The sequence below is a fragment of the Anser cygnoides genome, chromosome Z (genome assembly GCF_040182565.1).
Source record: "Anser cygnoides isolate HZ-2024a breed goose chromosome Z, Taihu_goose_T2T_genome, whole genome shotgun sequence".
NCBI classification, from domain to species: domain Eukaryota; kingdom Metazoa; phylum Chordata; class Aves; order Anseriformes; family Anatidae; genus Anser; species Anser cygnoides.
Genome location: NC_089912.1, coordinates 63345868 through 63370589, shown reverse-complemented (window position 1 = coordinate 63370589; position 24722 = coordinate 63345868). Strand labels below are relative to the sequence as shown.

At 56.6% G+C, this 24722-nt stretch overlaps 1 protein-coding gene across 2 annotated transcripts in view; it reads right to left on the bottom strand.

The window, feature by feature from the left end:
* Positions 1–1731: 1731 nt before the first annotated feature.
* CNTFR (ciliary neurotrophic factor receptor) overlaps positions 1732–24722 on the bottom strand; it is a 178071-nt gene continuing 155080 nt past the window's right edge. For both annotated transcript variants that reach the window (XM_066988073.1, XM_048048546.2), the window contains 6 exons: positions 23499–23616; positions 22529–22695; positions 15177–15340; positions 4812–4992; positions 3601–3745; positions 1732–2944 (listed from right to left, as the gene is read on the bottom strand). In XM_066988073.1, coding sequence (XP_066844174.1) covers position 2944; positions 3601–3745; positions 4812–4992; positions 15177–15340; positions 22529–22695; positions 23499–23616 — 776 coding nt within the window. In that variant the 3' untranslated portion in view covers positions 1732–2943. The remainder of the gene's footprint in view (positions 2945–3600; positions 3746–4811; positions 4993–15176; positions 15341–22528; positions 22696–23498; positions 23617–24722) is intronic.

The window sequence follows — 24722 nt, the reverse complement described above, 5'->3', positions numbered from 1 at the left end:
TTCAGTTACCCTGGGCAGCAGGGGCACTGCTCCCCTGGCCCCTAAAACATCTTGAGGAGGCGAGGTTTCCTCTCTGTTTAATTCCCTGAGCCGGCAGCCAGCTCTAGGAAGGACTGGGAGAGCCTGGTGGGGATGAAGGCAATCTGCCTGTCTGGGATGCTTCCCCCAGGCAGGGGCTGGGCCTGACATTTTCTTCCCTGCTAAGAGATGTCCCTTCCCCCTGCCCCGAGAGCCATCTGCTATGGTAGATTAGCCTGGCTTTTAATGCTGTGAATCCATAATTAGTGCATAATTAATTACCAGATGTTTTTAACACTAATGAAACATTAATAAATGACGGAGGCATGTTGTCTGGTAATGGGACATTAACCAGTGAACCAAGGCAGCGCTGTCTGAGCCGGAGGCAGGGCTGCGCGGGGCTGAGCTCTCCTCTGATAAAGCCCCAGCACAGCAAAATCCACAGTGACCACCTGGTGGGTGCTGGCAGCTGACTTGGTGCTGCCTTCAGGCTTTGCAGATCCAGGGATGTGGTTATTTCAGTTCGCTCTGTCTGTCCATCTGCTCATCCATCCATCCATCCATCCATCCATCCATCCATCCATCCATCCATCCATCCATCCATCCATCCTTCCCTCTTGCAAGGCGTGAGATCTGGGGTCAGGCACACCAGAAAGCGAAGGCAAGGCCAGGTGAGGGTAGCACACATCCCTCCCCATCCCTCCCCGCAGACCTGGAGAAAAAGGAAGGTAAAGGGACTTGTGGTGTGCTCTGAGCTGGGACCAGCTGGACACAAAGGTCCTGAGGGCCCCCTGAGCACCTCCACCATAGGCTGCAGTGCACCAAGCCCTTGGCAGACACAGCTTTGCACTCCCTTGTGGCTGGTGGCCCAGCCAGAGAGCTGCTGTTGGGACGCTGGATATTAAAATTTGGCCATGCTGCAGGTGGTGCAAGCTGGTCCCTGCTTTGGTCTTGACTGTGTCTTGTGATTCCCTCCTTTCCTTTGCAGCCCCCCAAAAGACAACCCCCCCAGCAAATGCTGCTCCATATACTCACGGATATGTGTGCCCACCAGGCACCACAGTGGAGGGAAACTGAGGCACAGCCCTTGTCCCCAGGGTTGCAGTGTTTGGGGAAACTTGGGTGCAGACTCATTGCACTGCACCCCGCTCCTGAGCCCAAGCCACCAGCGCAGGCTGTCCCCACACCCGGTCCTCGTTAGCCCTGCCCCTGATGGAATTTTAATTCAGAGCATCTGGGCCACTGCCATTTTTCTGATGTCAAATTATTAATCAGACAAGAAAAGTGCATTAATTGGGACTGTGTCGTCTCTTGCCTCTGGAGATGCCTCCAGCCCTCCATCCTCCTCCCTCCCCAAAAAGTGACAGGGTACAACCAGAGCTCAGGGACATGGGGGATCCCCCAAAACCCAGAAATGGGGACCGGTGGCACCCGGCCACCTCCCTGGCACTACGTGGGTGCCACACGAAGTGGTGAAAGCCATCCTCTTTACACCACCAGGGGTTTCCAGGGGTGGGTACTCCCCCGAGCATCCTTGCACCTTCTCGGGATGTCCTGGAGGCCAGGTTTTGGGTCCTCCCAGAGAGGTGGTGCTGTCTGTGTCCCTCTCCCTACTGTCCCCACACCCTCCCCATCACAGCCAGGACTGTGCCTGGGTGCGGGGAGCCGAACCCACCCAGCCAGAAGGGAAATAATGCCCAGGGCTGCCAGTGGTCATGAAATGATCATTTAATGAAGACCGTCTCTCCTGGTGCATGTGTGTGTGCGTGTGTCTGTGTGGGCTTTTTTTTTTTTCCTTCTTCTCTTTTTTTTTGTTTCTTTTTCTTTTTTTTTTTTATATATATACATCTATAAAAAATTCAAATACAGCATGTCAACAGTTGGAATACTAGGACGTACGGTATTAAATACTGCGCTTGGGTGCAGGCAGGGACAAGAGGAGCTGTCTTTACAAAACAGGGCCAGGGGTGGGACGGGGAGGAGAGCAGAGCAGGACCGGGGACAGCCAGGGACAGCGGGGGACAGGTCTGCAGGGCACCAGCTCTAGTGGGGACAGCAGAGCTATTCTTATTTTGTTGAAGAATTAAGACAAAGACATCAATGGAGGCGATTCCCTGTATCCAACGTGGTTAAAAGAGCGTGGGGGTGTGGGGACGGGGGTGATGAAGGCTCCTCTGGGTGCTGCTAGGGGCTGTCTGGAGGGGCAGGCGCTGGGTTGCTCTTCCAGAGGGAGCTTGGGCTTTTATCATTTTTATCCCCATTTCAAACCCATTTTTTTTTTCCCATTAAGAACGAGCCAGCTCCCTACTCCTCACCGCACTTGTGAAAGCCACCAGTTCATCCTTCCACTATCCCCTGGGAGGGGACCGAGTCCCCACCCTGCACTCCTCTGGCTTTTCCGTGCGGTCAAGAGCTCGCGGTGACGAGTCCGGTCCTTGGGGCTCCCCCCATGGCCGTAGGCTGGGAGCGTCCCCCAGAAATGTCCCGTCCCCTCTTCCGAGCATGCTGTCACGTTGTCACCCGCGTCCCGGCGGCGCGGTGGCGTGGCGGTGGCACGTCTTTGGCGTGGCGGGTTAGCTGTATGAGCGATGGCGGGGCTGGCCCGCGGGGTCCCGGGGCTGCGGCACAGTGCCCGGGCTCGCTGCGCCTTGCTGGGAGCGGGGACAGGGCGGGTGGCAGGGGGACGAGTGCGTGTCCTCGCTCTGGGCTCGGCGAGGTTTTCGGGGCAGGTCCCCGGGGGCGGCGGCGGCGGCGGCGGCGGCTCTGTCCTCCTCCGCAGCGATGGCGAGAAGCGTGATACGTCCTCAACGTGTGCAAAATCGAAGAGATAAGAGACTCAAACCGGGAGGGAGGCGGAGGGAGGGCGGTGGTGGCGGTGGCGGTGGCGGTGGGAGGTTGTCTCCGCTGGGCTGTGACAGACGGGGATCTGTGATGGGGAGGAGAGGGGTCACCGGACTCGCTCCGGGCTCGGCTGTGACCGGCCACCGACGTGGCTCTGGGAACACGCCGAGCTGGCTCTGACCTTTTCCCAAGAGGAAATTCACCCCTGCATCCAAAGCCCCCATGTTCTCCTCCCAGGGCCAGACCTCACCTTTCCATCCCTGGCCGCGTGCCACAGCCTCTCCCATTGCCACCACCAATGTCATGCGTGTGCCAGAGGGGAGCAAAAAAAAAACCCTGCGCCCATGGGAGTTGCAGTGGGATGGCGCCTCCGTGGGCAAGTGACGGGCTGTGGCACCTGCTGGGTGGCACACGCTCACCCACAGGGCAGTGGTGCCACATCCTTTATGCCCCATCGCTGCTGAGCACGAGGCATCTAAACCCGACCCCTTTGCAGGGTTTGGGGCAAATGTTTGAAAACCCATTTCGAGATTTCCCTGCCAGAACGCCTGATTTGGAAAGGCAGCCAAATTCAGTGCGTTGACAAGTAATTGCAAACACACCCAAATGCCTCATACCCAATGCTCTTCACCCACAGCCTGCTTAGTGTCCCCTTCCCAACCACGTCAGAGCCCCTCAGCCCTCCATGTCCCCCCAGCACCCAACCCCATCTCTCATGCCCCCAACTTGGGGCATACTCACTAAATAAAGAGGACACCATAAGCAGCCAAGACCAGTCCAGCTGTCCAACACACTGCCACGGCCCCGCTGCCCACCACGGCCCCCTTGTCGCAGATTTTAGTGGTGGGGGGTGGCACGAAAGAGGAGGTGCTGGTGCTCGTCGTCTCTGCGGGGAGGGAGAGCAGATGGTGAGGGGAGCTGGGGCACCCCAAGATGCATCCCATGGGGATGTCCCCAAATTGCCCCTTGCTGAGCTGGGTGGCCGGGACGATGAGCCAGGGGATGGCGTGGTCCATGGGACTTTCACTGCTCTCACACAGGACCCAGAGGGTCCCAGAGTGCCCCCGATGTGCCATGCCCATGCTGGCCCTTCCCTGGTCCCGCACAGGACCTGTAGCCACCCTGCTAGCATTATCCCTAGCCCCATTGGGATGCCAGCCAGCAGTGTCTGGACATGGCACACCCCTGGGTCCCCAAACCTGTGTGTTCCCTTCCGAGCTGCCTTGTGCCCTGCAGCCACCTGCTGTCAATCCAAAGCAAACCTTGCTGTGACCCAGCCCCATACCTGGACCAGGGACCCCCCACCCCGTGCTCTTGGTGCCATCAGAGGTGGCATTTGCCTTTTGCACACACACCCCCTCCCTGTGAGCACATCTGACCAGCTGTGCATGCACTCCTGGCTGGGAAAACACCCTATGTGTGCTCACACACACACACACACACACACGCATCACCGGCACCGAGCGGCTCCCGGAGCTTCCCTGCCTGCCCCCAGTGCTTCCCAGCCAGCCCGCAGCTGGTGCCAGTTGGGGGAACTGGTGCAGGGCCTGCTCCCATCCTTCTGGGAAGCCGAGGGCTGATAACATGCATTTGGACACGGTCCCAGCCCTTTCCTAGAAGCAGAGGCTTGTTAACTTCGTGGCTTTTATTTCTAATTGGCATCGCTCCGAGCCATTGTGCGGGGTCGGAGGTGTGGAGGGGAGGTAGGACTGGAGAAGGAGGGGGGCAGAGCTCCAGAGAATAATAATAAATCCCAAGCTTCGCCGTGACGCTTGGAGCATCCCAGTGAGGAGGATGCCAGAGGCAGGCGAGCTGAGTCAGCACTTTGTGGGACACTGTCTGACCTGCTGCCGGGGCCACAGCAGGGCTGAAGGCATGGGCTCCCCAGGGTTAGGGGGGTCTCCCTGGCCAGGACCCCCAGGTGTTTGTGCTGGGGCAGGGGGGGGGTTTACCAGCAATCTGGGCCTCCGTGGTGAGGTGCTTGGGCTCCTCCGTCCAGGGGGTGGCATGGACGGCCACGCTCCAGTCGCTCCACGTGCCGATGTCGTTGTCTTTGGCGGCCACCTGGATGATGTACTCCTTGCCTGCATAGGCGTCCGTGATGGTGTGAGACGTCCCGTCCGACAGCTCGACCTGCGGGCAGCGGTAAGGTGATCAGTGGGTTTAGCCCTGCCACGGGGTGATAAAGAGACCTCACGGCACTTATGTGCTACCATAAGGAGAGAATATCAAGCTCTTCCAGCAAAAAAGGCAAAATAAGGGTGTTAAGGGCTGGCTGTGCACAAAAGGCAAGAGGCACGGAGTCAGCCCTTGCACCCATATGCCCCCCTGACATCCTCTGAGCCATCCTGGAGGCTTTTCTGGGGAGGTTTTGGCCAGAGGCATGAGCACTGAGCCCAGCACAGGGGTGTAGGGGGAGATGCTCCGGCTGCAGCTAAGCCACGGGTGCAGCGAGTCTCCATCGTGCTCCCGGATTTGCAGAGCCAGAGTGGAGCTGCTTCCTCTAGAGGTCACCAGAAACTAGTAAATGTGCGGGCAGGCTCTGCTCGGACATGTTGGGACGCTGGGAACCACAAACCCATGGCAGTGGGACCCACGCAGGAGGGACAGCGGAGGAAAGCTCAGCACCCACACGACCTGCTGGGGATGGAGCTGGGCTGCTCGGGGCTCATGGGGTCACCGAAGGGGCCACTGTAGGATAACATTGCAGAGGCTGTGCTGCGTACCACCACGAACCCTTCTTTGAGATTAAAGCTTAACACCCTGCCGGCTTCATTTCCCATCCGCGCTGCCTGTGTGTGGGGCAGGGGGGGCACCCAACCCCTGTGCAGCCATGGGCGCCCCTCTGCACAGCCCCTTCCTCCCCCCACGCCCGGCTGATGCAAACCTCCTTCTCTGCCGACACGTGTTGGTAATAAACATGTCTGGGGGGATGAGGGCTCTGATGCAGCCCATCTGCTGGGGGGGAGGGAGGGCACGCTGCTTGGCCTCCCAACCTGCTGATGGCTTCAAGCCCAAGCACGGTGTCGAGGTCCCGGTGGCTTTGGCCAGCTCTGGGGACAGGGACATGAAGTACCAGCAATTTCTGTGCCCGGTGAGCCCCAGCACCCAGCCAGGGCTTGCAGCTGGAGCGCAGAGCAGGAGCTCTTCCCACCTCACCTGCACAGCACGTCCAACACCCCAGCGCAGATTTAATCCTTCTGGTTTACAAGCCTCATCCGCCAGCTTTTACAGCCGCTTTGGGGAATCCCCACCAGGGAGGGGGACCCCTTTGTGTGTGTCTCTTTGTGGGTGAAAGCCTTTCTGCCCCCGTTCCCTCCTCAAGCACCGCATCCATCCCGCCGCACACCCGGCTCTGTGCTCCCAGCTGCTCGCACGGCCCGGCCGGCTCGGAGCCCTACATCTGCAGCACATCTGCTGGCACGGAGCAAAGGGCCTCCCGCCGCCTGCGAGGCGCGAAGCTGCTACCAAACCCACGGGGGAGCAGGGGGAAAGCCGTGCATCTGTCCCACCGATGCGTTTTTGGGGTTGTATGGGGGGGACACCGAGCCCTGCCTCTCCTTGCACCCAGGGCTCGGTGCTGGTGCAGCGCAAAGAGGGGATGCTGGCAGCTATTTGGGGTGCCAGGCAAGGAGCTTGCAGGTTTTAGGGTCCTCCTGCAGGCTCCGGCGTGGAAGCAGGCACAGAGTTTGGCATCATTCAGCCATGCTCTGGGGACTGAGCCACCATGGGTGCCTTTAACGCTCCGATCATGATCCCGAGGCACGCAGCCCTAAAGCTGCTCCAGCACAGCTGTTGCTACTCCTAGGCTGGGCTCAGAGGTCAGAGCGTGCCATGGTGCCTGTTCCCTGTCCCCCCTGTCCCCTGTCCCCCCGTCACCCCGCTGCTTGATGTCGGGAAGAGCGGTTGGAGCCGTGCCACGGCAGCGCCGGGTGTCACCGCTCGTTTGGGATGACGGCGGGATGAAAGGGGCCGCGGCTGCAGGCTGCTGAGGGCCACCCCAGGGTGACACTGACCCCAGGGGTGGGCAGGAGGCAGCCCCCAAGGACCCGAGAGGCAGGGTGTGACCGCAGCCACCTGCACAGGGAGATGCCCGCACGGAGGGTCCTTTGCACGGGGCAGGGGCAGGCAAGCCCCCAGACCCCGATATGGCTCTGTGCTGGGTTTTCCCGTGTTTCCAGCATGCTGGAGAGGCAGAGAGCCAGCTCTGGGATCACGTGTGCTGCTTCTCATCTCAGAAACAGGGTCAGGCTTGTAGCAGTCCTGTTTAGTGGCTCATGGTCCCTGGCACTGTCTATGCCCAGCATTAGATACTCACTTCCTGGAGTGGGCAGAGCCATCCTGTCCTGCAGGAAAAGGGTTTTAGCCCATTTTGCTTACACGATAAGTGAAAAGGGAAATTCTGGGAGGTCTGGGAGGAAAAGAAGAATAGGATGCCAGTCCCTCCTGCAAGACACGGCTGAGCATCTTCCAAGCTGCACTGGGTCTTGGCCGAGACCCATACCAAACACACCCAGCTCCAGCTCTCCTCTGTCCCAAACCCAGTCTGGATCAGGGTGCCCAGCAGGGTCAGGCTCATCCTGAGAAGAACATCCCACCAGGCTGGGAAGCAGGGGGCTTGGGAGGACATGCTGGGGTTATCCGGCTGCCTTGTGGGTTTTCTAGTGCTTTTGGCACCCTCTGAGCTCTCCTGCCTGCTCTCCGACCAGGGTCAGAGCAACCCTGCAGAGGTCCTGCTGGCTGCTGCTCTGTAGCATTTTCTCCACCCCAAAGAGCCTCACAGCTCCCTTCCACTTGGGAGCAATTCCTGCTGCCCCCAGGGTGTACCCAGTCTGCAGCTGAGTGTTTGCAGATAAACATTGGTGGCATGATGGGGTCAAGGCTGTGCCTTGCCTGGGAGGATGCTCCCTGGGACTCAGGCTGGAGCATCTTGCTCGTGGGACTTGGGAGGATGCTTCCCTAAGCTTTTTAGACAACAGATAAAAAGGGAAGACATGGACTTTATGGGGTCATCAATCTCCTCCCATATATAAGATGTCCTGAGCTGTAGCTCGTGATCTGCTAGTGGCATTTCTGAGCTGGGCAGCTGGAGGACGCATCCAAGAGGGGACAGCTTTGCTGTGGTGGCTGGGAAGTCCCCGGGTGGTTGAGCACAGAAATGCTGCAGCAGCAGATGGGAAAGCACACGGGGAGCAGGTCCAACTGGACACAGACGGGGAGAGGTGGGGGAGAACGGACTGGGGAGGTCGTGGAGGGATGGATGGACACACAGCATCAAAGGGAGAGGAAGAAATTCCTTAATCCGCGTCCCTGCCACACAGAGACAAAAGTTGGAGAAAGGCTGTGCATGGTAATTTTTTTTTTGGACGGGGGGTCTGCATTTTGCAGCCTGCCTTTGTGAACCTGCCAAAAGTCACTCCGGCTGGCTGTGAAGCGCTGCCCAGATTAATGAGGGATCAGTAGCCAGTGCAATGCAGAGCTATTAGCATTGGAAAAAAAAAGAGAGAGAGAGGGAGAATGAGAGGGAGAGGGAGAGAAAGAAATGAAAAAAAAAAAAAAAAAGCCCTTGAACACAGTAATGAAGCCGACAGCTTGCTTAGGACAGTGTGGGCTGGCATTCCATCCTGTGCCATGGCCACAGACCCCATGAGCACGTTTGGGAAGATAAAGGCGGGTGCCAAGGGCTGGCCAGTGCCACCCACGGCCTGGGCAAAGAGGGTGCTACAGGTAGAAGCCCATGGCCCTGGTCACACGGATGGGATGGGGCGAGGCACCCAGGGCACCCAGGGGCTTGAGGACCTCCACAGCATCCCAGGGGACATCCATGTGTGCCATGTCCCAGTCCCCCAGCCCCAGCTGTGCTCATCAGTGACAAAGCTGTAGGAGAGATGCTGCAGGTCCCCAGCCCTGCGACAGCAGCCCCTGGGCTCCCCCAGCCCAGATGGACTTCGAAAGGAGACAGGGAGGGAGAACCTCAACCCTCCCTGTCCCAGCAGCTGTGCTGGGGGCCGGGGTGTGTTGGAAAGCCATGGAGGGGGTGATGGGGGGGGATCAGATGCCTCCCTCAGCATCCCACACGAAAATGTGTTTGCAGCTCTGCTTTCCATTCCTTAACACCTCCTGCTCCCCTGTGCCACCCCCCAGGTGACAAGGACACTGGCAGCCCTTGGTCCTACAATGGGACCCGGCACTGACCTGTGAGGCTGGGACTGAGCAAAACCCCAAACAGACCTTTGAGCTCCTGTTGGATGATCCCCTCGGTGCCCTCCCGGCAGCATCACCTGCCCCAAAGTTAAGGGGATGTGCAAACTGTCCCCAGAAAGGATATCCAGCCTAAATATTTCCCCCCCTCCTTGGAAAAAGAAATCCATTGCTCCACATCAAAGGACAATCCCCTTTGCTGCCATCTTCACCCCATCACCACACCTGCGAGGCTGACAACCTGAGGCTGTCCCCTTCTGTCACGTGCTGATGCACCACTAATCTTCCCAGATTTAGCTGGGATGGGTGGGCTTCAAGTCAGAGGGAAAAACAGATTTTTGAAGAGGAGAAAATACGAATACACAGAGCACCAAACCCTCCATGTATGCTAGTACAGAGACCATGCACCTACCCCAGGTGTTACATTGATCCTGGGCAAGCCTGGCTTCCCCAGAATAAAAGAAGCCTGCTGGCTCTTGTAGGGCTGAAGCTCACCTGCTCACCCAGCCTCCACCATGACCCACAAGCAGGGGAATGCAGAAGGAGAAGCCACGAGGGACTGGCCAGGGCACAACCTGGGTCTACCAAGCATCGTGCCTCCTCGGAAGTCTCCCCAGGTTACCCTGGATAATGGGGGAGCCAGGACCAGGAGGAGGATGGGGCCAGGTGCTGCCATCAAGCTGCAATGAACTTTGTGGGATTCACTCACGTTTTATGGGCAGCTGCTGGTTTAGGTGCCTTCATTCTCTGCAAACCCTGGGGGGCCAGCTCCTGGTGGGCTTTGCCCTGCCCCAAACCAGGATTAACCCCCCCGAGCTGGGTCACAGCAAACAGCCACTGGTGCCTGTGAAACGATGCAGCCAGTGGCAAAGAGAGGTTTTGCTTTTCCCCTTTCACAGCCATGTCTGGAGATCAAATAGGTCTGACATTAATTACTCGTAAGAGTCCCCAAATGCTTCATTTTTTTCTGCAGCACTGCGGGAATCGGTTTGGCTAACTCCAGACAAAACTTTCTCCCCGGTCTCTGGAATAACGGAAAGGTTGGGAAAAGCGAAGGACCCTCCTTCCCCTCTGCTTCCCCTCCGCCAGCCGGGTAGCTGAGGAGCCCAGCGGGGTCTGAGCCATTGTCCCTGCTGTCACCCCACCGAAAAGGCTGCTGTAACACTGCTGCGCGCCGCCCAGCCCCAGCCATCAGCCTGGGAGGACGAGATATTGCAGGGCTCCTCCGCAGCCTGGCTTGTCTCACACCAGATGAGGCTGAATGGCTCCCTTCTGGCTTAAAATAAAGAGCATCTTTGAAAGCGCAGCTGTAATCTCGTTAATAATGGGACTCTTTCTCCGGATGCGCCTTCCCCTCCTGCCAAGTGACAACTGTCTGAGCTCGCTTTGCTCGCCGCCACAGGAGGATGGGGTCTGGGATTCTTGGGGCACTCGGCATCACTCTCCAGGCAGTGCAAGATGCATTTACCACGCAAAAGCCTCCTCCTGCTGCTGGGGCTGATGCCTGGGGGAATACAGCAGACGTGCCTCCTACCCTCGTCCTCATCTGGAGCCCCCTTTAGCCCTGCCTATCCCATACTGAGCTGCAGGTGACACAATTTCAGCCTCAACACTTCACTCCCTCCTATTAATTCCCCCCTCCTCCTTTTTTTTTTTTTTTTTCTTTTTTAATCACTGACTTTGCAGCCGGGAGGGGAAGGGAGAGAAGTGCTGCAGTAAAAGCTACCAGCCGTGAAGCTGTAACGGCGCTGGGTCAGGGTGACCTCCCTGCCAAGGTTGCCTGGAGAGGAATGGAAGCGCAGGCAAAGCGGCACAGTGGATGCAAATGGGCACAAAGAAGTGTGCCCGATGCAAAGTGACATTGCTGCCACCCTGGTGGGGACGTGGCTGCAGGTCACTCTGATTGCCTTCCCTCCTCTTGCCCGTCACGGGATGCATTAAGACATACTTGTGGGTTATGTCGACCTGTAAGATTCACACATTTGACCAAAAATGTTGTTTTGCCTGGGGAGATGTCCTTAAACCTGCCCTGGCTGTCACCCTGCAGCAGTGCCTGCAGACACCCCTGCTCGTGGCCCCAACTCCTGATGTCCCAGCATGGCGTGAGGGCCTCTGCTTGCTCTTCTAAAGAAGGATGTTTCCAGCCTTTGCAACTGCTCACGGACGTGGCTCTAATGCTTCCAAAACAGAAGAGGAAGGAGAGAACCCAACCACATTATTAGCTTTAAATATCTCATGACCTTTTACTGCAAATCTCAAGATCTGAGGCGCAGCCCGCCTCACGGTTCGTTAACATTTCATGTTGTCAGCACGACCAATGGGCTCAATTAGACTTCTCGACGGCATCTGCAAATTGCTGGCAACTCACCGGAGGAAATCCTCCCTTGGCCTGGCTGCCGGCTCAAGAAGTACCTCTGAGCACCGCCAGGTTCCTGGGCCGTGCACCGAGCTCACCAGTGCTCAGCGCATGTCATCTCTGTAAGAAACAGGAATGAGGAGGTCCTGACCCAGCTCCCAGCGGGAGCAGATCTGGTGCACGAGCCATCCTGGGCTCCCCAAAGTCCCCTGGGACGTCCCTGGCCTGGCAGCCACCTGCGGGGATGCGCGCACGGCCGGGGAGCCGCCTGCCCTCCTGCAGGGAGCCTGCCTGTGCGCGCGGAGATGGCTGCTGTTGTGAGTTAACTAAAGGAGCCTGTAAAACCAGAAACAGGCTATTAGCAATCCATTAGGAAAGGGTATCCAGTTCCAGCCTAGGTAATCCATTAGAGGAACATCTGAGAGCATTAGGAGAGCTCGCTTGGGGCCAGGATGGGGCTATAAAACAGAAGAGGAAACCATGCTAATCTGGCTTGAATTACAAACTTAAAAGCAGGAGAAAAATAAAGGATACCCTAAACATTTAATGTTTTATATTTAGGAGACAGAACGTGAGATTCTGCCAAAAGGAGAGAATAAAAAAACCTGTTTAGGCTACAAATATCCCATCTCTCTTCTGGCAGGAAAGAAACTGCCAGCCCCTCTTCCACAAAGGGAAGTTGCTCAGCTTTCTGGGCAAGCTCGGTGATGGTGGGGCAGAGGGGAGTCAGCATCCACCTGATGTGACACCAAGTCTGGTTGTGCCACATTTGTGCCCTGAACAGACAGGAAAAGCTGGTGGCCAGGTTCAGCAGAGGTGGCATGATGGTTTCGGAGCGAGGAGCATCCCGCACACGTGGACGCTCATCATCTCTCCTCGCTAATAAATCCCAGAGCGCACGCTAATAACTCCCAGAGCAAACTCCAACACGAGAGCTGCTAAGTGGTCTGAGCGGAAATGCGCTGCTGAGCCAGGGAAAGGGAGGGCCAACGGGATGCTGAGGCTCAAATGCACCTTTGCAAGCCCTCTGCCATGCCAGGGAGGGGACAAGGGTCCCCACCGTGTCCCTTGTTCCTCACATCCTGGGTTGGATGCTCAAGGATCACCCAGCTGTCCCCGGGGAGGGCTGTGGGTGCGTGCTGATGGCTAGCTGGCCCAGCAGTGCTCTCGATAAGATCCACTGCTCCCGCCACGGACGGCTTCATCTTCTGGTGCCAAGGCCTGGCATTATTAAAATCCTGAAAGGAAGAGCCTGGGAGAAAGCAGACGCTGATTGAATCAGGCCCTACGGTATTCGACAGCTCGACATCCATCTGATCCTATTAGTGCTCATTCAGTCCTGTCTGCCGAGGTGCTGTGCATAAATCAGCCCCTGCACAGATAATGGGAGATGGAGGGGAGGAAGGGGAGTTGCTGCTTCTGCCAAGAAACGCCACGTGCGAGCACGGACGGCTGTGGCTCTGGCCAGTCCCTGGTGCTCCCTTGTAGCTGTGCTCCCAACAGGGATGCGGGACATCCCCATGTGGCACCCAGCCCGCCAGGAGAACTAAAACTGTGCTGTGCAAATGTGGGTCCTGCTGCATCCTATCTCAAGGCACCCATCCCATGGAGGAGAGACCCACCACCATCTCAGGACACGTTGGTGGCTGAGCCGGGCTTGGTCCCTCCAAGCCATGCCCTTCCCTCTCCTGGGCTGGATTTTGGGGGATGGAGGTACCCTCAAGGTGCCAGCAAGCAATAGGTTTAGAAAAGAGGGCTCAGCATGGCTCGGCCATGCTCACAGCATTCCAGCACCATGGGGTCACTTCTGGGGGAAAATCCCTGCATTTGCAGAGTGCCCATGTGGGTTAAGCAGGGCTGTGGCTGCTCGCATCAAGGGGGCCCAGGGCTCTGGCTGCTGCAGCGCTGCCATCCCCGGTGTTCAGGAGCTGATTGAATTAGGCTTCGCAAATAATTCATCTGATGAATAGTGGCAGTTTTCCTCAAATCATCCACAAATCAGATTTTTCATTATGCAGCCGGCAGGGTAGGGAGTCAGAAAGCAAGGCTGGTACCTCGCTCGTTGAATGTTTGCACTCGCTCACCGAGGAAATTATTCCCCAAACACATTTCTCCACCAGCCAGTGACTGTCTCATAAGGGGCCATGGATTACAAGCAGTGCCCAGAACCACCATGCCCTCGTGGGATGCCGAGAGAGGAGCCCTTCCAGCTCTCCATGCACCCACCCAGAGGACTGCTCTCCCTCCACAGCTCAGGGCATCTTTAATAAGGAGAAACCAAGTTTTGTCTGCCCTGAAGCTGCCCTTTGCAGCTAGGGTGCCTTGCCACCAGTGTCCCCAATACCTCTCACCAACGCTGTGTGCCTGAGAGCACTGACGGAGATGCCACGCTGTCCCCTCGGAGGCACAGCTCCCAGCACCTACTGGTGGAGGCACTGGCCAGCCCGAGGGTGTCGAGGCAGGAGGTGACTTGCTGGCACTCATCATGGGGACCAGGCTGCGGCCGGGCAAAACGTCATTTTTTTTCCCCAGTGGTTTCACGAGATGAAAAAATTGACATTGCATTTCATATTTCCCATGCGTTCTCCCCATTTTTCCACGATTTGAACATTTCCCCCCCAGATGATAATAATGTCCCAAGCAAGTGAATATCCAAACTCCCCCATCACTGCCTTACCCCGGCGGAGCGCTTGGCAGCTGCTCTTTCCCTCTCCACGAGAAGAGAAAGGCAAGGAGAGACAAGTGGGAGAAACCTCTCCCAGCCCCTGTCTGGTTTTCAAAGCTGTCAGCAAAACGCTTCAACCTCAAACAAGACCCGTGTCGCTGCCTTATCAAAGGAAAACAACAGAAAGAGAAAAAGCCGCTGGGATGACGACGTCTTACAGAGACACAAGCGTGGCACGAAGCCTCTCATCCCCTTTTTGAGCTATTTTTCTCCCTAAGAAGAGCTGCCTGGCAGAAAATCCCACTTGGCTCCGCAGCGCAGGTGAGCTCCCCGGGGACCAGGTGTTGACACCTATTTGTCTTTTTTGGGGGGGCAAAATGGCTCATCAAGCAAAACACCGCTATGCTTGCCTAATTGGCTTTCCTCTGGCCCAGCTCAGCAGAGAAGGGATGTTGGATGAGACATGCCAGCGCAGCAGCACCTCTCATCCAGCGGCAGATTGCTTTCCTTCACAAGTAGAGCATGCAAGCAGCGCACGGAAAAAAAAAAAAAAAAAAAAGGAAAAGGAAAAAAAAAAACCCTGTTCGTTATCTTCCTGCAGCTAACAAATGAAATCTGTCCTCCGGGCTGCCAAGGATTTCACTGACTTTTTTTTTTTTTAAAGAAACAAGAAATAAAAGTAAGAGGGACGATAACATCACGGCAACCGCTCCGTTACCAACTGTGCTCTGAGTTACGGCGAGCGGTATTTTATCTTCAGTTCAAAATCTAAATGTGGCAGAGGCACATTTAAATGCAGTGACATTTATACTTTGAATGCCTTTTACATCTCGTTGGCAGGTTTTATATAGAACATATGTATGGAAAATAGATACAGGCCACAGATTAAAATGAGGAGAGGGGAGAGCCTGCAGAGCACATTTGTAGGCAGAATGTGACTTGAAAGAAAGAGGGAGAGCGGAGGGAGGAGGGAAAAAGAGAAGAAAAGGGGCCGTGTTGCCTGGGCAGTAAATAGACGTGTTTCAGTCCCTGACCACTCATTGCCAGCGCATCCCCATGTTGCCACCGCGCTGCCTCCTGCTCAGCATCACTTACGTGCTGCCACTGGTCCAGGATGAGGGGCCGATACCGCAGGAAGAACTTGAGCGGGAAGGACTCGGGGTCGGGCCAGGACGAGGGGTTTTGCCATGCCACCTCCAGCCGCCGGGGGTTATTGGGCACGGGCTTGGCCACCACGCTCTCTGGAGGGTCCGGCTTTACTGGAAGAGAAAAGATCGGCTGTTAAAGCCCAGGTAATGGCTGGTGAGCCGCAGAAAAACACTTTTTCTGTCCACAGGTCAGGTCAGGGCCATGGCTGTCCCAGTGCAGAGTAACCACCACTGCGGAGATGCCAGTGGTGGCCAGAGCAAACTGCAGCCCTCCTCCCCATGGGTAACAGGGCCATGGCAAGGAGCCCACCAAGCCCAAACCCCGTGCTTTCCTTGCTCCTCCTGACTGCTGGGAGTCTGACCCACCATTAGGCCTGCTCATCCCACAGAAACAAGGCAGAGTTTGGCCCCTGATTTAGGGCCAGGGATCCCAGGTGTTTGCACATTATGTTCACAGCAAGCAAAAGACTGATGCTTACCTTCCACCCCAGGTCTCTCTCACCCCTGCTCTGCTTTAGGAATAGGGGGATATTTTCTCATTACCTGGCACGGATTTCAAGAGAATATTAACTGACTGCTAGCTATGCAATGTGCTTGGCAGTTGCTGCTACTTTAAAGTGCTGGGAGCAAATGCTGTGATGAACGGTATTGCCTCCTGCAGGGTAAGCCCTGCTCCTCACCAAAAGTCTGCTCAGCTCCCAGCAGCTGAAGCTCCCACTTTGCAATAGCAAAGTTCTAAAAAGTCCAAAGTACGGGTTGTACAGGGACCTGGCAAGCAAAGGCAGCCTGGCTGCAAAACATAATCCCTCCTGAGGAGCTGTGCATGGGGATGTCCTGCAGGCTCTGCCGTAGGCTTGGGGCAGCTGGGGTGAAGGGGGCTCTGAGAACAGTGATGCTCACGAGTCCTTGTGTTCCAGGGTTGTTCTCAACATCCCCCAAATCCACATGAAGTATACATGAAGAAACTGTCACCCCTATCCTGAAAATCTCTGGATTAAGCAATGTAGCCCTGTTCTGACCACCCTGAGCAGAAGCTGGTGAAGGCACCAGCACCGATCTCCACTCCCAAGCATGGAGTAGGGATGCCGGGGCCAGGAGGAGCCCACCTCAGCGCAGTCACCCCAGAGAAGGTGCAGCAAGGGGGAAGCCCACGAGGCAGGCAGGAGCTGCTGCTGAGGGACGATTTGCTGGGACTGCAGTGCTGAGCTACTCCAGATGGCTGTGTAATTCCCCCGCTCGCTTTGAATCCCTGGGCTTGGGCTGGACATCAGCTTCCATCGACAGGGCCTTGGAGTCCAAACACATACGGAAAAATATAAATCCAGCGCTGGCTCGGCGGGCTGGGTTTGCAAAACAAAAATCCGTTTGGCTGAACGAATGCAGATGACTGCAAACCGTGGCTCCCCGGTAAGGGACGAAAGCACTGGGGTGGGGATGGCCACGACGGGATGTCAAAACTCTGAGCTGAGCCCTGGTGTAATGCAGGGGACTCAGTTTTGCTTTTTGGTGTGACAACACAGAGCCATGGCAGAGGGATGCTCGAACGCAAACACGCCAGTGCCGTGGCGGGTTGGAGAAGAGCAAAAGGCGGTGCCCTGATGCTGAGGGGGGAGCCAGCCCCCCATTTTGCAGGGATGTGATCCCCCTCACATGGGTCGGTTGGTGTCTGTCCCTGGCCACGGGGGATGTCTGTCCTGGCTCTGAGCATGTGCGGCAGAGCTCCCGTCCACAGCGAGGCTTCAAACGGCGCCGCGTTAATGGGAAAACCAGCAGTCCCCAGCACGAGGGCTGCGGCTGCCTCCCCACGTGTCCCCCCCCCCCCCATCTGTGGGACTCCTGCCCAGGTTTGTGCGAGGCACAGCAGTGCCAGCCCCTCCAGGAGCACAAAGCTGGAGCCGCTCCTCCCACGTCCCTCCAGCACGGCGGGGATGCCAGGATGCGGGGCCCCGCATCACCTCTTGCACCTCGTCCAGCGCTTGACCTTGAAGGAGTCCTTCATCCTCCGCAGCATCCCAGGTCCCTGCTCCCCACACAGGGACGACCGCTCCACTTTCCCCCGGCCTTTGTCTGCCCAGTCCATTTAGAGAGCAAATTGCGAGGCAGGGGCTGTCTGGCTGTACATCAGCGAGCATAATAGAGCCCTGTCTTCAGTGCGGGCCCGCAGGCAGTAATGCAATATAAGCAATAATAGTAATAATAATAATGGACGATGGGCATTAGGCTGAGCATTGGTTAAGCAGCCACAAAACCAGATGTAACATTATCCCACAGAGCTGACGGAGCATCTCCAAACATTCCTGAGAAGGAGACACGGGATTTGGCCAGGACGCAGCTCACAGCTTGTCCCGCTTCATTTTCAGGATGAGAAAGGGCCCAGCGGTTATCTCTGTGTTTTGCTGTCAGGCCAGGCTTTTCCTAAAGGCTCTGCAGGCTCACACAGGACCACAAGTGCTTATGGAAGGAGGTGCTGCCTGAGCCTGACCCCCTCGCCCACCAGGCACCCGTCCTCCCACCCAGCACTGAAATGGATCCCCTGCAGCCGTTAAATATCCCCTGGCATTTTCTCCAAGAAGAACGATATTAAACTCCATGTCTTAGCCAAATGTCAGTCTAGGTAATTTAATTCTGCCTCCCTAAGTAGTATGAATTGAACTGACCTTCTGCCTAGGCAACTGTATACCTGTGTTCAGGGACTGAACTCCTCACAGAGGCAGGCACACTCGTCCTCACGCAGCCCCTCTGCGATGCTCTGTGCCTTAATCGCCCCCGAGCCGCAGCGAGGAGGATCGAGCAACTTTCCCAAGGTGACACAAGGGACGGGGGTGGCAGATGTGGCAAGGCACCCATGCACTGTCCCCTTTTTCTAAACTGCCATGTCTCAGCATGCTGGCATGGGGTAAGGCAAGAAAACCTGTTATTAACCCTTTGGCTCATTTAGAAAGCCTTCTATCTCCTTTGGGGTACAACTCCCCCTTGCTGCTGTTAGCACCCAGCAAACCTTTCTGCCCTCCCTTGCTCAGCTCTGCCCATGCTCCCAGGGCAGCTGCAGCCCTGCCTGCTCTCACCATCTCACCAGCCTCGAATGATCAACGCTACCAGGATGCTACGTTTAATGATGTGCATCTTCTGCTGCTAATTTGCCCCAGGCTCCCATTAGGAGGAAGGCAGGCATTGCCACCGAGGTGGGATGTTGGCCTTGTGGTGATTGTCCCTGCTTTGCTGCAGGATGCTCATGCCAGCTGTGTGGAAGGCAGGGATACATCCTCAAGGGCCATTAATGTTCCCACACTGCCCCAGCCACACTGCCTGGCACCTTCTTCTGTCTCCAAGCCTGCTCCTCTCCTGCTCCTCCTGCCCCTCTCCCACCTCCTCCTGTCTTAGGGCCAGAGCCCTGACGCCTGCAGGGCTTTGTGCAGCCTTGCCCTCCCCACGCTCACCTTTATTAATATTGATACCTTTGCAGAAAACATAATTATGAAAAAAATTTCCAGCAGCGAGCCAGGGAGGAAGGCAGCCCGGATGTCCTAGACATGAAAGATGGGGGCCAGAGGGCTGGAAACCCTCTTCCAGTCATCACTGGAAATGGAAACGCAGAGCAGCCCCTCGCAGCTGGCTGCTAATAACCGGCACCACGCGACCGCCAGCAAGGCATCAGCTTGGGATATCAAAAGGAAGCACCAGTCATTTTCCACTCAATTAGAGTCATCTTCCGAGCAGCTGGGGAAGGGATTTTCTGCTGGGGGCTCTGGTGGGGGAGGAAGGAAGCAAAAGCAAAGGAGGTCACTTCTTCCCAAGGGTCTTTTTGTGACTGGTCGGCGGGTGGTCCCAGCAGGGAGCGGCCATGGCTCTGCGCTCACCCTGGCTCCAGGCTGGGCACGAGAGCAGGATTTTGTGCCTGGCCTTGGATGCTTGTGTCCTTTGGCATCAATGAGCCAGTGCAACAGTTTTGTCCTGAGACATGTTTTTTTTTTTCTGTTCCTCCATCTAGCAGAGCTAAGCCCAGCATAACTTTAAAGATGAGAGCTCAGCCTGAGTGATGCTGGTGGACTCTGCTGTGTGCCACTGGCTGTGCTGGGACACAGGCTCACCCCAGCACTGCTGCATTTGCAGCTATGGAGAGGAGACCCCAACAAGGTGCAGACATGCTTCTGCAAGGACAGCAGGCAGGCTGAGGCTCTCCTCCCACCCAAAGTCACCCAAGCAGAATTGCCTGGCAAAACGTACAAACGCAGCACGCTTGTTTTAATTGGAAACAACACCAGGAAGGCACAAGGAGAAGCTCGGTGACGGGTATGTGGCTGTTGCTTCGTGGTGGCTGAGTTCATCCTGAAACAACTCTGCTAAGCCTGTTGGCTGCCTGCTTAAATGCTCGCTCGCTGCTGCCTCTGTGCTTCTTATGCATAGCAGCCATAAAATATCCCAAGGAGGAGAATTTTGTGGCTGTGCAGGACATGGAGATTTTAAGGCCATAAGACAGTGAAGCTCTGCGCTGTCCCGTCACCCCTTCCCCAAGCGCCTTTGAGCATCTGCCACGGGGTGCTGGGGGTCTCACCCCCCCTTCATCTGCTGGGACACATCTGTTTCCCCTGCATCCATCCCTCCGGGCTCTCTGGGAAGAGGCAGCGATATCGCACCCGTGCTAGCAGCTGCCTTGTTCTCCGCTCCTCCGAACCGGCTGGGTTCAAGCTCCTGGGCTGAATCCGGCTTGTGCCGGTGCTGGGACGGGTGGGCTCGCAGCCGGGCGTGCTTCCCAGGGGGGCTGCCCTTGTGTGCTGGAGCGGGGACGGGCAGATTCCTCCTCCCGAGGTGGTGCCGGCTGTTTTGCTCAGGAGTGGCACCAGATGTTCGCAAAGCCAGGCAGGGCATGGGTGGGATGCAGATGTTACAGGAGGATGCCCTGAACTCCTGCAGGAGGGAATGCAAGGAACTTGGAAAATGCAGCTTAATTGCTGCCCTGGGCCTGCAGGCTGGAGGTTACCTTCGTTTAAGGAGTGTATCTTCCATGAAGACAACAATTTCCACTTAAAGACACCCAAGTGGCTGGAACTCCACGTTTCCCTGCTAAGCTCCTTGCCTTGTTATTAGTATTTTCAGTGCATCAAAGAATAGGAACTTTGGACAGCTGTGGGGACACAAAACGACAGTCCCTGCTCCAAAATAATTTCCCCACTCCTTACACCCTGCTTTTTGTTTGATGTTTTCCAGGATTTGGGGTAGAAAGGGAAAAGCTGGGACAGTGGTGGAGCTCCTCTTCCTGCACTCTGGCACTTCCAGCTGCTCAGGGCTGGCACATGCAGCACATCCAAGACATTGACTAACTGCTGGCTGCACTTCAGGGATTCATTTCTTTGTTTCTCTGGTCCAGTAGTTGCCACATGGAACCAGAAAATTGTTTTTCAACTTGTACCTGAACTCCTCGCTCCCATTTTTCCTGTTCTTTGAGAATGGACAATCTTGTCACCGCACCGGCCGCAATCTGCCTTTGGCTGGTGGCAAAATCCCTGTGCCCAGCTCCCTGCTTTGTCACTCTTCTCACTGAATTGCTTGCTCCACGGCCATCCGTCACCGCTGGAGGAGCAGCAGCAGCAGGGCTGAGCTCTCCCTGCCTCAGTCAGTGCCAGGCAAAGGCTTGGCCAGCACTACTGAAGCCCTGCAAAGGGCTGGGAGACAGGGCAGAACACAGGCAAGGCTGTTATCGCACTTAGGTTTTTACCTCTGCCCTGCACGGTTCTGCTGGGTGCTTACACCCAGGCTGCTTTGGGATGCTCTGAGAACTAGAGCAGCCATGCAGGGTCAGCCCTGCCACCACGCCTGGGCTGTACATGAGCTATGCATGCATATGGGAGGGCTTGTTCTGCCTAGGGATGGGGAGAAGGGGATGGGATGTTGTAATTTCTCTTCCAGTTCTAATTCCCATGACTCTGCTTCCATCACAAAGAGCAAACCTCTATTTTAGGAAAGCTCAGAGGAGCTCAGCAGCCATGAGAGACCTGGACCACAGAGGACAGGACCAGGCTGAACACCAGGCCACCAATGGGACCAAGTGCATCCTGCCCTGCTCCTCCACCATGCTTAGGTGGCAGCAACCCCACATGCTGGGGGTCCTACACAAAGCATACTCCAGCTCCCTTTGGCAGGAGTCAGGTCCATCTGGCTCCAAAAGAGACCCACTTCTGGCCAGACTTGAGCCATGAGAGATGCCTCTGGGAGGGCAGACTTAAGAAAGGGAAAAACCCGCTGCACCACAGCAGTTGGGAGAGAGGAGTGAGAAGCAGCCCTGAGGCCCCAGGTCAGTGCAGCAGGAGGGCAGGAGGTGCTCCAGGCAGGCAGCAGCAGTTCCCCTGCGGCCTGTGGAGAGGCCCCTGGTGCAGCAGGCTGTCCCCCTGCACCCACGGGTCCCACACGGAGCAGATCTCCACGCTGCAGCCCGTGGAGGAGCCCCCGGTGGAGCAGGTGGATGTGGCCTGGAGGAGGCTGCGGCCCATGGAGAGCCCCCGCAGGAGCAGGCCCCGGGCCGGAGCTGCAGCCCGTGGAGAGGAGCCCACGCAGGAGCAGGGGGTCTGGGGGGAGCTGCCGCCTCTGGGGGACCCGTGCTGGAGCAGTTTGCTCCTGGGGGATGGACCCCGTGGTACGGAGCCGTGTGGGAGCAGGTCTTTAAGAGCTGCTGCCTGTGGGCAGCCCCCGCAGGCTCAGTTCGGGAAGGACGGCATCCCGTGGGAGGGACCCCACGGGGAGCAGGGGCAGAGAGGGACCGTGAGGGAGAGGGACAGACCGCTGCCCTGTTGCCCATTCCCTTGTGTTGCTCGGGGAGAGGACATAGAAGAGGGTGAATATGGGGGGGGAGATTTTTTTAATTTGGTTTTAGTTTCTCACTGCTCTAGCTTGTTAACACCTCCTATTGCAAAAACACAACTTTGTTTCTCACAGCAATAGGCAATAAACTACATTAATCTCCCTGCTCTGAGTCTGTTTTGCCCGTGACGAAAACTGTTGAGCAATCTCCCTGTCCTTATTTCAACCCTTGAGCCCTTTTCACCTTATTTTCTCCCCCTCTTCCTCTGAGGAAGGGGAGTGAGAGAGCAGTTGTGGAAGAGTTTGGCTGCCCAGCAGGGTGAAACCACCACAGGGGGGGCACCAGGAGGATGCCAGCGTGGCTCCATCTCACGCACTGGCAGGCAGAGGTTCCACCTGGAAAGCCTGGCCCTTCCCTGGCCCATCGCCCCGGCAGGAGATGCTGTGCACGGAGCAAGCCAACCCCAACACTGGCTCGGAGAGGCCAGGTTCTGCCGCGGAAGTTACCTATGGCGAACTCGTCAAAGGTGAGAGAGGTGGAGTTTTTGCCCAGAGCATTCGTGACTGTCAGAGTCACCTTGTACTTCACCGTCGAGAAGAGCTGGAGGTATCTGATGTGACACCTGTTTTTGGGAAAGATGTCCTTCTCGCAGACCATCTCTCTCGTGCCGTGTCTGGAAAGCAGGGATGAGAAGAGCTGTTAGCTACAGACCAACGCTTGGGATGGGGATGCACACACACAGCTGGAGAGGAGGAGGAGGCAGCAGCAGAGCGGTGTCCCCAGTCTGTCCAGAGTTCCTGTGTGCCACCTCCCCCACAGACAAAGGTCTGCCTTCCTCCTGGAGGATGTGTTATCCTGGAAGCCTGCAGAGAGACCACGATGAAGGCCCTCATGCTGGCCCCAAGCAATGCCTGCTGCTGCTCTTCCCCCACCCCACTGCAAGGATGAGACTCCGTAGGGGCTGGCTCTGCCTCTCCTGTGGGAGGATCAGGCTCTCCTTTCTGTTGGAGAAACAAGCCTCACAAGCTAAGGCATGGCACTATAAGGGTTGTGCCAGGGTGGGGGTGATGCCATGCCACGGCCAAAATTGGCTGAGGGGCACCGCTGCTGCTTGGCCACAGCTGGCACACTGCAGAAGGGAGCGTGGCTGTGCCAAACTTGCCAAAAAAACAGCAGGCACAACCTCCAGCATGGACAAGTGGTGGAGAGAAGATGGACTGTGGGGGCACAGAAAGGGGATATGGGAGCTGGTGGCTTTGGCAACGTCCTCTGGGCAAATGGGAATTTCTTGAGACAAAGCCCCAGTGCCAAGCACCGAATTTGGATGTCCCTGCAGCATCCTTCCCTGGGCCCATTTTTTGGATACCGATCCCATATGCTCAGCACAGGTGAGACCCATGGCAAAACCTGGGACATGCTCCAGACTGCGGGGGACAAGTGCTTCCCCTGCTGCACCCTTCCCTCCTGGGCACTTACATGACGGAGATGTTGAAAGAGTTGGGGATATAGGTGGGGCTGGGCAGGTGCCAGCTGCAGTAGAAACCCTTCGGGTAGTTGTTGGACCGGCACATCAGCACTGGCTCTTTCGGTGGAGCTGCAGAGGAAAGAGAAAGAGGAATTATTCATCAGGGTGGGCTTATCACCAGCTCCTAAATAAGGGGATGTCCCTTCTCTCCCACATTGAGGGGGGACATGATTTTCAAGGAGAGGCCCGGCTGTGTTCATCAGCTTGAAGTATGTCCCATGTGTGCTGCTGAGGTCCACCACGAGACCTTTCTTCAGACTGTGCAGAGCTGCTCACCTCCTCCCCCAGCAGGTCTCCTGCACTGATGAGATAAGGGGTGGCACAGGAGGTTGGCAGGTACGGGGAGAAATTATCTTCAAGGCAGCTACAGAGACATTTCTGATGGGGAGGAGGTGCTGCTCTCTTGACCCCATTAAGCTGCAGCGCTCACGGCTTTCTCTGCCATGTCCCTGGGGAGTGATAAACTTCTTGTTGAGGGATGATTCTCAGAAACCCCTGAGGTCCATAAAGGGATGGAGAAGGACCACGTATGGCAAGATGCAGTGGAACAGCCTGAAGCCAGCAGGGAAGATCCATCTCTGCAGGAGGACTGGCTGTGTTAATGCTCAGCAGCAGCAGAGCATCCCATGCCCATCACAGGGACAGAGGCTGGGTCCTGCATCCCAGGAGACACGGAGGAAGCCAGAAATGGGACAAGAGCACACAGCAGGGAGCAGCTACCTCTGGCCTTGTCAGATGGTCTTAGAGATTAGAGGCAAAAGGTTTTAAACCCAACCAAGTGCTCACACTGCACTCAGCTTGCCCGGACATACAAGCACGCTGTGATCTTTGCAGGAGCACAGCCAGAGCTGCGGGAAGTCTCTGTGAAATGCTGAGGGCTGGTGCCCGCAGGAGGGAACCTTTCAGCTGACACATTTGGCCCTTGCAGGTTGGTAAAATCATCTGAACTGACACTGAAGTCGACTCCTCTCAGTACCTGGACGCTCATGCTGCTGAGAGCAGAGGTGGGCCCTCACTGCAGCACCTCGGCACGGCACCGTGCCATGAAGTACCCAGGGCTGGATGCAGCCCCCAGGGGGAAACCGAGGCACAGGTCTTGATGCACCCAGCCACATCAGGGCAGGGCTGGATGGAGCAAGCAGGCAGCACGACAGCAAGATGAACGAGGGGGCAGC